Source organism: Sceloporus occidentalis, unplaced genomic scaffold, assembly GCF_023333645.1.
Source record: "Sceloporus occidentalis isolate IW3139 unplaced genomic scaffold, rSceOcc1.0.p SCAF_10, whole genome shotgun sequence".
Taxonomy (NCBI): Eukaryota; Metazoa; Chordata; class Lepidosauria; order Squamata; family Phrynosomatidae; genus Sceloporus; species Sceloporus occidentalis.
This window is the reverse complement of record NW_028316990.1, coordinates 37,940,872-37,957,098: the sequence shown is the minus strand read 5'-3', so window position 1 is coordinate 37,957,098 and position 16,227 is coordinate 37,940,872. Positions and strand designations below refer to the sequence as shown.

The window sequence follows — 16,227 nt, the reverse complement described above, 5'->3', positions numbered from 1 at the left end:
GGGAAGGTTCAAAGTGTTTTCACTTATTCAAGGCTTACCTGAACCTGGTTGCTCCGTTTTTGTGAGTTTCGAAGAAAAGGTTTGCTGAGACATCCTGGATTTCTCTCCTTTTGGTGTACAAATCTATCTGTATCCCTTCTTCCATGCGATTTCTGCTTTGGAAATATTCTGTTAAAACAAGTGGTGTCCAAAGTATTCCCAGACTTCTTTAACAGAGGTATCCCTTTATATATGGAAAAACATGAAACGTTTATAGACTGTTCTACAAAGGCGACGGTTGGAAACACATTGATCCCAGTCAGTCAAGTGATGCTTTCGGCTTTTATTTAGTTAAATGCAGCATTCTATACAAGAAACAAAAAAAAAAAGAGAGATTTCAAACCCTGACAGGGAACTATAGTCCTTTCCTAAATCAACCCGAATTAAAAGATTTCTCCCCAAATACACAGTACTGTACGGAAAATACTCTCTCCCTGGCCCTCCCCAGCCCCATTTACGGCGTGCCACGCGGCGTGCGCTTGTTTCATGTGTGTATCGCAAACTTCGCAACTGTACAATTTCTTCGTTTACAAATCACGCTTCGTTTTTGTTTTGCTTTTTTTTTCCTATGAAAAATTACAGAAAAAAAAATATTGCCACTTATTTATTTTTATTATTATTTGTAACAAAAAATTAGATTTTTTTTAATTTTTAAAAAAAACACACAAAAAAGTCAGCCAGAACTTCTTCTTTTTTTATTTTAATTTTCTTATTTTTTAAATTTTATTTAAATTTAATAATTGGGAGGAAGGTGGGTGCAAAGGGGGAGAAACCCAGGTGCAATTCTGGAGCAGATTGGATTCATTATAATAGAACAGCAATCTGTATTAAACCTTCTGACTCAAGTTCAACAGCACTTGGCATTTAAAAACAAACCGAACAACCCTCAGCAAACCACTGGAAATGGATCCAAGCCATGCAAACCTCAGGTTTTCAGAAGCTTCCGGCTAAGATCAGCCTTTCTCTCTCTCCAGTGATGGTTGCTATTAAACTTCACTCTAACAGCATTGAAAGGAGGGACTCAGGTTCTCTTTCTGGCATGGCTCCTTGTTGAAATGAGGGGCATTCGAGAGGACAGAGACCTGCCAAACGCAGCTACCTCCATTGCTTTCATGGAGAGATGGGTCCTACATTTTAAAAAGGAGGCAGAGACAATTAAGGCAGCAAAGTGCACACGGAGTGGGTTTTGCCCCATAAGCTTTCCTGACCAGGGTGCCCCACATGCTTGGAAAACAGCCGGCTTAAAGGCTTAAAAAGGAGGAATGGGGAAAATTAAAGCAAACTGCAGATTAATAATATACTCCAGATGGGAGCAGAGGTTCAGATGTCGCACGCCATCTTGCCCTAGGCAGAGGCACATGGAAGTTCTTGACCAAAGAAACCAGGAGCCCTTTCTCGCTACACAAATAGACTGCTAATGTTCCACTTTTACTCACGGCAACAACCCATGCAATCCTGGGATAGGTTTGGGGAGGCCTTGGAGCGCTCCTCCCCCAGTCCCAGGATTTCATAGGAAGCAACCATAGCAGTCAGTGTGGGATTATAATGTTATAATTGCACAGTGTAATGGTTCCCAAATTGTGGTCCTCCAGTTGTCTTGGACTTCAGCTCCCAGAATTCCTGACTGTTAGTCAAGCTGACTGGGGCTTCTGGGAGCTGAAGTCCAAAACACCCACAGGATCAAAATTTGGAAACCACTGGTGTAGTGCAAAAGGGCCCCAGGTCTGTCAGCCTTGTCCTAATTTTCTTAAGATTAGTCAAACAGTCAAAAAATGGAGGAAACAAAGAGCAGAATCCAACTTAAACTATGAAGAAGAGGTTGCCAGTGGTATGGGGGCATGCACACAGTTCATGCCCTGAAGGGAAAAGTCCTTACATTAGTGACCAATAAAGATGCTTCCGACTAGCAAGACAGGGATGTGGAATGGGATGCCACAGGATGGTGACCCCTTAAGAATGCTTTGCAACCAACATCCTGGATGTTTTAATGCTTTGCAGGAAAACAAAACCAGAGAGGTCTAAGGTCTTCTGGACCAGCAGGTCTGTACATTGCAGGCCAGGACATTAAACAGATTGTCAACATGTTTTTAATGACTCCTCTATGTTCTGCTTTGACTTCACCTACAGGGAATTATAAGGAGGGATGCTTTCAACCTTTAAATCTAAGTATGCTTCCGGATAAGTCTGGTAACTAGGAACAACCTGCACAAACAGGGAAGCTTTAGCGATGAACTCACGGTTCTGTGCATTATGAAGCCACCGCTCTCAGAAGTTATAAGATTCCCCAAAGAGGCAGTAAATATGTGCTCTGTTTTTAAATCTGGCCATGCTGTAGTACGGTTGTGCTTAATCTCCTCTGTTCCTCCTCTCCTAAGTTAGCCGTCAGGCTGGGCAGCTGCAGAACAAAGCACATAACATTGTTCCTGACATCCAAAAACCTTCATCAGAATTCAGTGCCTATAGCCAGGTATGGAAAGCTCACTGAAAAAAGGCAAATGGGACTGTATGCATGAGTAAGGGGACTTTGCAAAGCAGGGCAAAATAAGATGAAGATGCTTAAGAGAAGATTAGCCATACTAGTGGTTTTAATGCAAAGTGCTGAGTGAAATGACCAGGATTTTGGGTGGGTGGGTTGGAGTGGGTGAAGACTTCAGAGGCAACTGGGATTTATTTTAATCTGTTAAAACGCAGGTTCTGGCATACTTCCTGAACTCTGACAACTCCTTCAGCTTGGGACAGAGTGAGGCCAGGAAAAAAAAAAGCACAGCCATTGAGGAGAAGACCTGGAATTTAAAAATAAAAACACACATGCAAAAAGTTCAACTCACTAGCAGCCAGAGGGCTTCCTCTTTGAGCCACGCTCCAGCAGGAAAGCAAAAGCGCTGAGTGTGTCAGAGGCCAGTGGGCAGGCCCTGTTGGGAGGACTTGCAAGCAGGTCTTAGAGGAAAGGGTTAGAAAACAAAAGCAAGAGGTCTGCCTGCTGGACCTGCAGGAACAGAAGCAGCCAATTATTCCTTTTCAACCCAATGCCAGCCCAGGCAGGCTCAAGCATGACTGTCTCACCGGAGGTAGATTCTGCACCACGACCTGGGGATCCCCAAGCCTCACTCCTCAGCAACTAATCCGCCTTTAAAAAACGGAGGGGAAAGGAATCCTTCTCTTAAAACACCCAGCTTCCAGCTCAGCTTGGGATCCAGGTTTCCCACTGGCCCTTTTCCTCTTGAGGACAGACAGCCTATGAAGAAGATCCATTTTCAAGCATCTAACGGTGCAGCAATATTGGGAAAAAGCCTTTCTACCTCCTACCTCACTAAAATGGGAGAAGGTGTGCACATCTGAATAGAACAGATTGACTTTTACATACAAGGAAGGGGTGGAACACACTGGGAAATCTCTCCTGAGCAAGCCACTTAACAAAAAAATTGCCTTGCACTCAGACTGAGCCTGTGCAGGTTCTGTTTGCATGGCTGAGACCATGCCAGGCATGCTCCTGCAAATGCTGTTAGAGTAAAGGAGTCAGCAGACCCAGGGTTTCTGACCCAACCTCTCCTCCTTCCTCCAAGAGTTGCTCCTTCCCACCCGCTCAGTGAGCCCTCAAGAAGCAGCTCCAAGGTGGAACTGCCACACATCCTTCACAAAAGAGAAATACACAATGGTATCCTTCCATTAGCAGCGCAGAAAACACAAGATGCTTGCTAGCCCAAACAAAATAAAAGGGGAGGAAGGGAAATTATATGGCATTTAATGGAACACATGCGCCCACGCACACACACACACTCAAATACATACACACACAAAAGGGAGGGGGAACCCTGACACTAAAGTGCAACACGTCCAATAAACGCTTTGTCATCCGGTGCCGTGACAGAGGTGTCCGCGAAGCTTTCGGGGTATTCTTTTTTCCAGTTGCGGGAGGGTGGCGTCTTTTGAACAACGGCGGGAGAAAAAGGAGGGGAGGGGAAGTAAAACAATCCATATGGTCATGGTCTTCAGAAACCAGGGAGCCCTTTGGTGTAAGGATGGCCGCTGCCAGAACAAAGTTTCGCCATGTGCGTGGGAGGTGGCGAGCATGAGATCAAATGCTGAATACCTAGAATAGTGTTTTTTGTTTTAAAAGAAGCAGCGGCATGAGAGCACAAAAAAAAGGATATTTTTTGCAACCCTTCAAGCAAACTCGGAACAGGTCACTTTTTGGCATCTTTGACATCCACGCCTTTGAGAACAAGTCTGCTTTTCCTTAAGAAGAAGAAGAAAAAGAGAGAGAGATACAGAGAGGAGGAAGGCTGCCTCCAGACTCAGGTGTGCCCAAGGCAGGTGGCAGCAAATACATCCTGGTTAGTAGGATGCCCTGACTTAAAAGAAATGAAAAATGAAAAAGTGAGCCAGATGCCTGCTGGGTATACCTCAGCCTTAGAAAGGAGGCCGGAGTGGGGAAGAAGAAAATGAAAGCTGGACGAAAAAGAGAGAGAGCCGAGGGAGGCTGTGAGAGTTAGAAGAAAAAGAAGGGTGGCAGGACTTCCCAGCCTGAAGGCCAGTCTGATCAGCTCTGACCCTGGATGTGGGGAAAGTGCAGGGGAGTGAGAAAGAACAGAATTTCCTCAATGCCGCCTCATTTTGACTTTGCGGGCCGGGCTGCCGTCCTCTTCGTCCTCCTCCTCTTCATCAAAGTCCTCTGTGGGATCGTTCTGAGACTTCCGCCAATAGTTCTCGGAGCTGAAGTGGCTCCGTCTCCTGTGCTTGGGCAAAAGGACTGAGCGCCTGTTCTCCTCTTTATCCATTTCTAAAATGCGAGGCCTGGAAGGTGGATAGGAAGAGAGAGAAAGAGAGAGACACAGATGAATTAGGTGGGTGGGTGGAGGTCAGAGAGAGGTTTAAAGCATCAGAAAGTTCAGGGCTTCTCTTCTACTTGATCGGTTACCACAGATTCTCATCTCCAAACCTCATTCCAAAATAGTAATTTTGGAAGCAATTACTATTCTCTCACAATACATCAGTTCCAGAGTTTGAACCTCAGTATACAGATTTAAACCCCAGAGTTATGAAATGGGCTTTTCCAATGATGAGTATTCTTCACCAAACAAAAAGCCCAGCAAAAACAAAGGGAAAATTAAGTCACTCCACATTCTGCAGAGCTATGGACTCATGGCTCGCCTCTCCCTCCCTGCCGCCAACGCCAACAACAACAACAAAATAAAGCCACTCTCTCCATCTTTCAGCAAGGGTTTTCTTACCGGTGAGCAGCATCCGGGTCTGCTTTGCGATGGGACCTTTTTGGCTTCAGGATGTGGTCCCGGTTGCTTCTTGATAGACGGTCAGAGGCATAGCCTGGCATCAGGACAGAACTACTCAAAGATCGCATCTCCAACCGGGGGGCATCCAGTCTGGTTCTGGAGGTATTCAAGAACATGTTAAGAGTGTTTGTGGTGCCTGAGATATGCCAGATGTATCAATAATAATAATAATAATAATAATAATAATTCATTTGTATCCTGCCTCTCCCACAGGATCAAGTATCAAGGCAGGGGATGTTTCTTGTTACAGTCATGTTCAGAAGAGGCTTGCCATTAACTTCCTTTTAGGGTGAGAGAGTGTGACTTGCCTGTGTGAGGATTTGAATCCTGGTCTCTTGGAGTCCTAGTCAAACCCTCAAGCCACTACAACACACTGATTCAACTGATGTTGCTTGGCAATTTTAAAAATTATGAACATGCCCCACTCACTTTATGACTCAATCAAAGGATTTGGGATTAGGAGCAAAATTCTGCTATTTCCCCCCCAGAGAATCTTTCCATAACAAAACGGAAAAAGAACAACATCCAAGTTTGAAATCAGAGCTGGCCTGTTGGCCATCTGACTAATCCAGCATTCAGTGAAGCCACAAAGCTGAGACTGCTGAAGAATTGGCCCGTGTCCTACTTGGAATAACTGCTTTTCAGAACTGGCTTTTGTCTTCAATAGTTTCTGTTGCTTCGCTTGACTCCTGCTTAAATTTTCTCTTTTTTTAAAAATAAAGCTTTCCACTATAAAGGCAAACAGGGAAGAATTGCTCAGTGAAATGTAGAGGCCATCTTACTAAGAGGCAATGCATTCACATTTACAGAAACCTTAGTAAACATTCTCAGGTTCTAGCCATTTATTTACTGTATTTTAGAGATCATGGATTGTTTCTGAACAGCTAACATCGCTTAATGGGGATGAATAATTTCCGCCCCCTTCAAACAGTCCCATTAAAGCTTTTAAGAAATATCTTAACCAATTCTGAACAGTCAAACCTTCTTTGACTGGATAACATCAAACCCTATTATCTGAAAAGGTACAGGCTGTGATTGTTTACGGCAGTCTCAGAAGTCAGACGTTAAGGGGAGATCCAGGACTGCGTGTATCACTTGCTTTTACTGGACGAACATTTCTATTCAAATACTTTCCCACATAATGCTAAGTGGGTGAAACATGTGCTGCCAGATGCCCCTAAAAGTCACTGGAGCTAAGCCCAATTGAGGAGTTTTGCTCCTTTTCTGCAAGCCGAGTACAATCTCTTTCTGGCTCATTCCAGCTGCTCAACCTCTGAGATGGGCAGCCAATTCAGGGGCGACCCTTCTAGGCTTGGAGCCTGTGAAAAGAGCCCATAAATATGGCAAGGTTTTCACTACCCTGAAGGTTTTATGGCCAGGCCAGTAACCAAGGCTGCCCAGAAAAATTCTATTCCGCTCCACAGTTCTCTTGTTCTCTGGCAAGCAATCACAAAAATGGTGCAAAAATCCTGCCCAGAGTTGGGTGACGTCTGCCTACCCTTCTCAGCAAAACAGATCCCTTCTGGGTTGCAGGTGTTTTGCAAGAGCCAAAGTCCCTGAACTCCCTTCCAGAAGCTCTTCCGATGCAAGTTGCTGGGCTCGATTCCCACACAACTTGTGCCAGTTACACTGTCAAGGAGAGCTGGGCCTTTTCTGCTTCCCTGTCAACGCAAACTTTTAATCCTTGCATGTGTTCATTACAAACCCAAGGAATTCCAAACATGCTCACTTGGGCACATTCTATGCAGAAAACCTTTCCAGCCTCCATTAAGCTCAGCCTCTGCCCTCTGCTGGTGCCCAGACATGACACAGACACAACACAGCAGAGGGGCTGGGAATTCATATGTGTCTCATTATAAGGTTTGGGGAGAGAGACTATTACTGAAGTGAACCTGTCCTACCAACTTTCAAGGTGCTGAAAATCAGCAGTAGAATACATGCTTTGCATGCCAAAAGTCCCAAGTTCAATCCCTGGCACCTGTTGGTATGGCAAGAAAGAAATGGGACTATACTGTAGATTGCAAGAGGGAGAATAGGAGGCTTAAAAGGGGGGCTCAACTACCTGCCCCCCACACTCACTCTCTGCCTTGTAGGACCTTCTGGCCTTCACCTCCTTCATTTAGCAATGCTAAATGTGTTGCTGCAGCTTCTCAGCCAGCAGGGATCAAATGACACAAGGAGCCAATAAGGGTCAGTGGCATGATCAGAGCCTGGCAGTGTTACTTTTTTTGGACAACAGTTCCCAGAATCCTCAACTCAATATTTCCTGTCCAAAAGGAAAGCTTTTCCCCCAAGCTCTAGGCAGGACATTTTTTGAATGTTAAATAAACTCTGCCTTCACTGCCCTACACAACAGCTTTTTCTTGGGTTTTCTTGGGGCAATAGGAGGCTTACCAAGAACAATCAGCTTGCCCCAAGTGGCTATATCCCTCTCCAGGAGACCCACTTTATAATTCCAAGAACCACGCATGAACAGTAAGGAGTATGAAGCAAACAGCTGTACCTCACAGACACACACCACTGGATTGTAAAGTTGGTTTTTGCTTAACAAAGACCGAATGATCTGCCAGACTTGTTAGCACTAAGAATGGGAAAGTGGTTGGTGATTGGAGGGGAAGCTACATACCAACTACAGCCTCTTCAAAGGAATTGCACCACTTACTTCCTAAGGATGATGACGGCTCTCCTCTCCTTGATATCCTGTGGTCGAATGCAGTGTGTAATTTCATCCGCTGCGTAGCCACTGTGTGGGATTAAAAAGAACAGGAAGGATTTCAGGCAAAACCAAACTTTTCTAAAAGCTACAGCCGTTCTTTTTTCTATCATGTTCCCCAGCTGGTGATGAAATAACCTGATCTACAACTGTGACAGGTAGTCAGAACCCTTCACTGCCAGGTATTCACAGGAATGGATGCGCCTGGGACTACCGCACCATCCTAGGGTTCTCTGGGAACACCCACATGAAAATGTGTCAGATTCCAAATACTACCTGTGCCATTTGGCTGCCCCAACCCTTCCCAATTTCCATTAAGACGGCAGACCAGATGCTATACTGTGGTCAAATCCCTCCCCTCAAGTGTTCAAGAGGTTTGCAGTGGCAGGTCACTCTGCATATGTTTACTGATGCTCCAATCTTCAGCTCATAAGTAGCTGATGAGAAATGGCATCAAGTACAGGCACAACAACGTTTATAAAAGGCCCATGTTAGTCTCAGAAATAAATTGTAAGATTCAGGACTGGCTCTAGGCCTGGACACTGCCTTGTCAAATGGAACGTCAGCCCACAGTCAAGTGGTGTTTTGCCATTTCGAGAGCAGGCGGTAGGTTGGAAGCGGTCAACAATATCCTTGAATAGGAAGTACAATGTCTGGAAAGCATATCTGGAATGCTAGGGCCAGAAAAGCTGGCAGTTGCATCCTTGTCCCACGCTGGAGACTGCCAAGCTAAAGCCTTGGTCTTTAGCTTGCTATTTATTTAAGGTATTTGTATACCACCTTTCAACACATTCACAGGCAGGTTTACACAGCAAAAAGATAAAACAGCTAATGCACAATAGAAAGCAGGTTTTGTTTAAGGAAGATAAAAGCAGTGTGAAATCACTTAAGTAAAGACAAAACAGTTCAGAACGAACTGGAAGTTGGAGCAGATTAAAAGGTAAATAAAGAGGCCTGTGTCGGACCCAAACCAGCAGCAAAGTCGGAGCCCTGCAAGACTGCTAGGAGAAAGCATGCCATAGACAGGGCCTCAGTGGAGAAGGTCTTCCTTTCCACAGCCATCTGATATGGTTTAGAAAGCAGGGATGCGCAAAGGACCTCGGAGATGCCCGCGTAATCCATCCCTCATTGACCATTTCCCTTTTGTAGGCCACATCTATAGCTACAAAACTGTAGCTCTCAAATATTACACCGCAGCCTGACAGCTGAACTTTACTAAAATGGGTGACAGTGGCAGGATAAGACTGTATTCTCATGTCTCCTTTGTGCAGAAATTCCTTCTTGCCACCTCTCTACCTTTAACTCTTATCAGCGTTGCAAAAACTATGTGTGGCTTTCATACCTAACATACTGCACAGAGAAATTCTGAATGCCACTAACTCTTAACCTTTTCTTTAAGATCAGACACTGGCTCCAGGGGAGAGCATTCCATCAACCTGTTCCAAGTCCTGTCATGAGCTGTGAAGGGACTTTGGGTTTCCTTAAATGCATGGCAGAGAAAAGAGAACTGGAAACTCAGAAGATGCTGCTTTCCATTTTCCGGACTTCTCTGGAACACCTGTAGCATAGGGCCCTTGAGGAATCCTTCTCTGCTGCCTTACTGAAACACACAAACTCCAGATACAGGACTTGGGTCTCACAGAGACTAAACATTAGTAAGGACAGTGCAGAAGTCATATGCTGAAGAATCAGGAGGTAGAATTAGGAAGCTGCGCTGTTAAAGACTTGAGAAGAGATGAGCAAGATGGAAACCAGTGTTTACACGCAGAATTACTGTAAGCAGAACACACAAACTGCCGCACTGACAGCATGAAGCCACTGACCCAGCAATATTGAGCATCACATTGCCATAACTGACATGCCACTCCTGTCTGGCTAGATTCTCCCGACAGCAGCTGCATTTAGAACTGCTTACTCATTCCCAACCAGGTTGGCAGAGCTGACCCACTCATGTGACTGGGAGTACCAGCCTGGCCCAATCTGGCAGCATCCAGAAGGCCTGGAAGTGCTGGACGGCTCAGCCCCAGCACACCAGCCAGCCCTCCTTGGCTGGAGATCTTTTAAGTTAATGCTTAAGAGCTTAGTAGCTGTTGCACTGATAACCGCGGAAGTTGAAGCACTGGTGCCTCTCCTTGGAAACCAGCCTGCCAGGAAGATGAATGTCAAGATACTCTGTGACAACTTGTGGGCCTATTGTAATTCTAGAAGGGTCCCCCCCCCATCTCCTTCTAGAAGAGACCTCAGGAACTGCTTGCAGCTGCTTTAGGGAAACTGGCATAGGCCTTGTAGGTTACTGTGCACAGCCAAGAGGTTTTGTATCTCCACCCACCAAATGCTAGAATTTCTATCTCTCCTTTAGTCCAACTTTGGAGCACAGGTGGAGTTCAGTGGTTTTGCCTGCTGTGCGCCTTCAAGCTGTTTCCAACTTATGAACCTATTAAAGGGTTTTCCTGGCAACGCTTATTCAGAGGGGGTTTGCCATTGCCTTCCTTTTGTGGCTGAGAAACAGTGACTGGCCCAAGGTCTCCCAGTGGGTTTTCAGGACAGAGCAGGGATCTGAACCTAGCAATAGCATTTACATTTCTATACCGCTTCATAGTGAACTCAGCACTCTCTAAGAGGTTTACAATCTGGAAGCCACCTGCCCCTAACAAGCTGGGGACTCATTTTACCAACCTACAAAAGGATGGAAGGCTGAGTCAACCTTGGAGCCCTGGGATCAAACTCACAACTTTGTGGCTGCAGCATCGGCATTTAATCACTGCACCACCAGGGCTCCTTCACCCTAGGATTCCTCTGAGGCTGTGAGAGTGTAACTTGCCCATGGTCACCCAGTGGGTTTCCCTGTATGAGCACGAATCCCAGAGTCCCAGTCCGACACGCAAACTACTACATTATGCTGGCTCTCTCCCATGATGTAAAGGCATCCATCACTATTCTACACCCAACATTTCTTTACAAACAAGCTCACAATTGGCATGACTACCTGATGGGGCTGTCCTACAGGCTTCTTAAAGGACCAGCCACAGGTCGGGGTGAGGGTGCTCCCTTCGCAAACCTAAAACAAAAACAAACCCCCCAGTTGCCCTGCCTTTGCCATGGCAACGCTTAGCCATTGGGGACGTTTGACTCATCCTAGCAGGGAGCAGACTTTGGCTTACGAGGCTATAAATACAGTGTCATCACAAGCTTATCCTGATCCAGCCTTTCTCACGCTTCCACACTCAGCACCTGGCAAAAATGCTGCTTCACGAATCCAGCTGTCATGATCAATACCCTTACCTCCCGAGCGGTTGCATTTTTGGTTTTAAGGGCAAGGAAACAGAGCCAAGAGGGCACACAGAAAATCTAACGTGACCTGTTTCTGAGTGCCACACGGCCTTGCAGTCAATGGAAACTGCCTTGGATGAAATACAACCTCCACCCGGCAGAAAAGGAGTGAATCAACTCATCACTATGCCTTCAGTCCTGGCAGTTACGCTAACTAAATGTGCTCCAAAAAGGGCAGCCCTTGCAGAGTGTTTCTTTTCCAACAGATCGCTGGTCAGGCCTGACTAGTACTTGGATGGGTGGACTGCCAAGGAATACCAGGTCCTGTATGGTGTTTCAAAAGAAGGAGTCAGCAAACCACCTCTAAGTAATCATTGACTAAGAAAATCCTATGAAATATACGGGGTCACTGCACATTGACAGGCAACTTGAAAGGCACACACACGGAGGGCATGGATCAATTGCAGCCATAATTCAAAGCCATTTGCATAGTGGATCCGCTATGCAGACACAATTAATTTGCTTCAGGCCAGGTTTAGCTCTAGCGCCAAGGCAGGTGTTCCCAAGGAGCAAAGATGGCTCCCAGATAAGGTAGCAAGCTCACCTTTGACCTTTTTCTACTGCCTCGAATGGCGCAGAAGGCAGAGTGCTAAGGTCGGGTTCTTCCTGTTGACGGGGGTCAATGGTGCAATGTTCTATCACCTCCCCAGCTCTTATAAATACTCCCTGGAACTTCCTGCTCTGACGACAGCCATCTCACATCAAATCCAGACGGCCCCCGTGGGTCACATTCCAAGTTGCATGCCCAGTTTGTGCTGAGATTTGCTCAAAATGAGGATGCACCATAAAACAATACTTCTTAAGCTATCTAATGTTGGGGGACTGGAAGAGCTCCCCAGCCTATCTGCCAGGGACAGGGGCCATCTTGGACTACAAACATTTTTTCCCTGCAAACCTGCCACTGACCAGGACCCTGGCACCAGTCTTTGGACCCCTACTTTGAGATGCACTGCCCTACAGTAAACCCTATTTCCTGTAAGGTGAAATGATAGAAATTCTGAAGCTTTACCAATATTTTCGTTGAGGAAACGCTTGCTAAAATCACCCCAGGGATCCCTATGTGTCAGCTTGAAAGCCACTGCCCACACCTCAGTGAGAAGTCTCCAGTGATATTATGCAAACCCAGCGGGAGTTGCCCGTGATGTTATTTAAATAAATAAATACGATGACAGTAACCAAAGCCTTCCGCTTCAAAGGAGGATTTGCAAACCCAACACAGAGGCCATTCTCCTTTTGACTCAAACTGCATCAAAATTAACAGGTATAAGAAAAGATGAAGAGGAATCATAGAAGAGCGTAGGCTATCCCCAAATTATCCTGCAACAAGCTTGTCTCCCCCATGTTTTCTTATATGACAATCAGCGTAGGAGTTGAAATGGACCACTGGTTCTGAAACCTCCGCATGTGCTTCCTTACCTGAGCACAGTGACATTCCCTCTCCTCACAGGCAAGAAGAAGACCGGTTCGGAGACCCTGATGGGCTTGAACTGGAACTTGCAGCCAAAGCAGAGCGCTGAGTCACTGAAGAACGACACGGAGACAATAGGCCTCTCAAAGATGTGGATAGGGTCCACGTGGGAGACTATGCAGCCCCCCGGCTGGTAGTCGTTGATGACCGCACTGTTCACAAAGCCCTCGGGGATCACCCGGTGCTCCACCAGCTTGCAAATGACTAAGTCGTGCACCCACTCGGGGATCGAATCCACCTCCCCCCGTGGGTACAGCCGCTCCTGACCGGGGCCTCGCCTCTGCAACTGAGACCCGTACGTGTAGCCCTCCCCAAAGAAATACTTGTTCCGCAGAGGAGCCCTGTCCACCGTGTGCTCTTTGTACAGGCCCTTCTCAGCCCGGGAGACCACCTCGTCGATCCGAGCTTCGATCTTGGCGCACTCTTCGGGGCTGAAGAGGCGCAGCTGGCGAATGCCACTTTTGACCTTCTGGGCTTCTTCCTCCTCCCGCTGGCGTTCCTCATAGTCGCTGGGCTCCGACTCAGAATCCTCATGGTACTTACGTTTCCGTTCACCCATGCCTCCGTAGGGGGACTCCGCGGGGTCCCGCAGCCCGCTGCCCTTGTAGCTGTCCCGGTAAGGCATCATTGATTTGAGTTTCTCTCGCAGGTCTGTGTAACCACCACTCCCAGCCATAGCAAATTCCCTGACCGCCTTTTGCACCGTCTACCGAACTCCCTGGTGCACGGTTTATAGGGCTGGCGAGCGGGAAGCAATGCAGCCGTTCACGGCATTGTCTATCTGAGTGAAATTATCTCCCAGAGGAAAACAAGGAAGAGGAAACCCAAAAGTTGAGCTTCCACTGGCTGGGAGCAAAGCAAACCAGGCAGCCTTCCAAATGGGTAGGATGTTCCACGCTTCTGAGATATTCTCCCGCCCCCAGAGTAGAGGCAAGGAAATACAAATCCGTGGGACAGCGAGAAGAATATTAAGTGAACTGCTTCATTCTAGGTGCCGATTCCAGGCATACAGTTTAGCCTGTTGTTTCTACATCTGACAGAGGACCCAACCTTGCTTCCCAGGCGCGCAGTAGGATAACTCAGCAGAATTGTCTGTGGAGAGAAAAGTTTCAGGATTAGGACTAGCAAAAACACTGGGGAAAGATACAACCAAGACAAAGATTCAGGTACACCTGTTTCCATGCTAATGGAAAATTTTCATCTGCTGAATTTTGCCCCAGGGGAATGACACAAACCGACACTATCTCCTGCAGGAACATGAAAAACTTCTCTTGGGAAGGATTCTCCTTCCTCTTCTTCTCCCTATTTCGTATATTTTGCTCTTCTCTTCTTCTTGGAAGATGTTTTGGACTTCGGTTCCCAGAATCCCGAACTACAGGCCAAGACGGCTGAGGCTTCTGGGAGCTGACGTCTAAAACACCCAGAGAACCAGAGTTGGGGAATCACTGCTGCTTGGAGGGGGAAGGCTGACAAAAATAGACTCCTTCTCTTTCAGGACTCATTCATCTCAACTATAAACACATACCCTCCCTCATCCTGCCTCCCCAAAAGAGGATGACGGGATCCACAGAATGAAGAGGTGCGTCCTTGGGCTCATTACCCACAGGTCCCTGCAAGCCTTTTGACAATGTGAAAAGGCAACAAAGGCCCCCACATCATTGGGGAGAGGGAGGCTGTGAGCTGTCTCCTCCAATACCTACGGCATACCTCTTTCCCCTCTCCCACCCCTCCTGCGCCCCCAAACCTATGACTCATCCACCTCAAGCCTATCATGAAGAGACGCGAGGGAGGCAAGCTTCTCTGAGCAGCAAAGGGCTTGGGAGGGAAAGGAGACCCCCATCACTCTCATCCAAACCTACAGAGTCATAGTCTGCAAAGAAAAGACACCCATTTGTGAAGGAAATGAGTCCTCCCCTTCCTCCTGCCCCCCAACTACTAACGCATCCTCTTGAAGACTATAATGCCAAAACATTAGGGGTTTTTGGGGGGCGGGGGTTAAACACTGAACAGTAAAAGCCTTGTGAGGGAGGGGAGACCCCACTTTAGCTCCTCTAAACAGCAAAGGGCTTGCGAGGGACAAGAGAAACTCTCTCTGCTCCCCTGAGCCTCTGGAACCTATTGATTCGCTCACTTGAAATCTATCATGAAGAGGCATGAGGGGCTTCTTGGGGAGAGATTGAACTCTGAGCAGTAAAAGACCTGTGAGGGAAAGGAGACCCCTCTTTCCGCTCCCCCATCCTTCTCCTGCACCCCCAAACTTACTAAGTCATCCACCTCAAGCCTATCATTGTTGTAACCCGCTTTGATCTCTGGAAAAGCGGGCTATAAATAAACAGCATTATTATTATTATTATTATTATCATGAAGAGAAGTGAGCTTCTCTGAGCAGCAAAGGGCTTCTGAGGGAAAGGAGACCCTCCTCTCATTTCTCTTCCAGTGCCCCCAAACCGACTGATTCGTAGCCTATGGAGAAAAGACATGGGTTTATTTTATGGGGGGAGGGGGGGTGTTTTAGGTAAGTTCCTCTGGGCAGCAAAAGGCTTGTGAGGAGGGAAAGGAGACCCCCACCTTTACCTTCCTTCGCCCCTGAACCTATTGCCCCCCCAAAGTCTAAGACCAGAGGCCCCCAAACTGTGCCTTTCAAGAGGACTACAGCTCCCAGAATCCCAGGCCACTGCCCAATGTGGCTGAGGCTTCTGGGAGTTGTAGTCCAGAATCTCTGAAAGGGTACCGTTTGGGGACCATTATATTATATTACATCAGTGGTCCCCAAACGGTGCCCTTTGAGGGGATTTTGGACTTCAGCTCCCAGAATCCCAGGCTTTCGGCCACCGTGGCTGAGGCTTCTGGGAGTTGTAGTCCAGACTCTCTTAAGAGTTTCTTATGTAGAGAAGGCGGCGAGGGTTAAGGGAGCGCGCCGCCTTTCCTCCCTTGGACTCACCACGCGCCGCCCGAGTCCGGCTCCAGCCTCCGCAGCGCCGGCCTGGCTCTTTCCATGACGACGACGGAGGAGGAAGAAGAACGAGGAGGACGCTGCTGCCGCTTCTTCTTCCGCCGCCCGAACTCCTCGCTACGTCACCAGCGGCCGGACCGACATTATAAATAACTTCAGGGGCACCCTCCTCCTCCTCCTTCGCCTCACAGCGCAAGCTTTGCCCACTGCGCATGCGCAAGCGGTGGCGCCGCGCCCACTGCGCATGCGCCAACGACTCTCGCTCCTCCCCCGTCCGAAGCGGAGCTACTACAACCAACGATGTCCTCCTCCTAGAGAGGCTCGCTTCTTCTTTCTGCGCATGCGCCATCGTTGAAGTTGAGGCTAGAGCGGCCACACAACCTTTATAAAACATGGAAATAAACGCTGTCTTGAAGGGACAATAAAGTTTCTT

The 16,227-nt window shown here is 47.4% G+C and overlaps 1 protein-coding gene across 1 annotated transcript; it reads right to left on the bottom strand.

Annotated features, from left to right (window-relative positions):
- Positions 1-307: 307 nt before the first annotated feature.
- Positions 308-16,021, bottom strand: LOC149306516 (RNA demethylase ALKBH5-like). Its single transcript, XM_089539867.1, has 5 exons — positions 15,783-16,021; positions 12,790-13,933; positions 7,993-8,073; positions 5,271-5,426; positions 308-4,833 (listed from the first exon to the last, which is right to left on the bottom strand). Exons 2-5 carry the CDS (start codon positions 13,515-13,517, stop codon positions 4,638-4,640), a joined length of 1,161 nt encoding a protein of 386 aa, XP_089395993.1. The 5' UTR covers positions 13,518-13,933; positions 15,783-16,021; the 3' UTR covers positions 308-4,637.
- Positions 16,022-16,227: the final 206 nt, after the last annotated feature.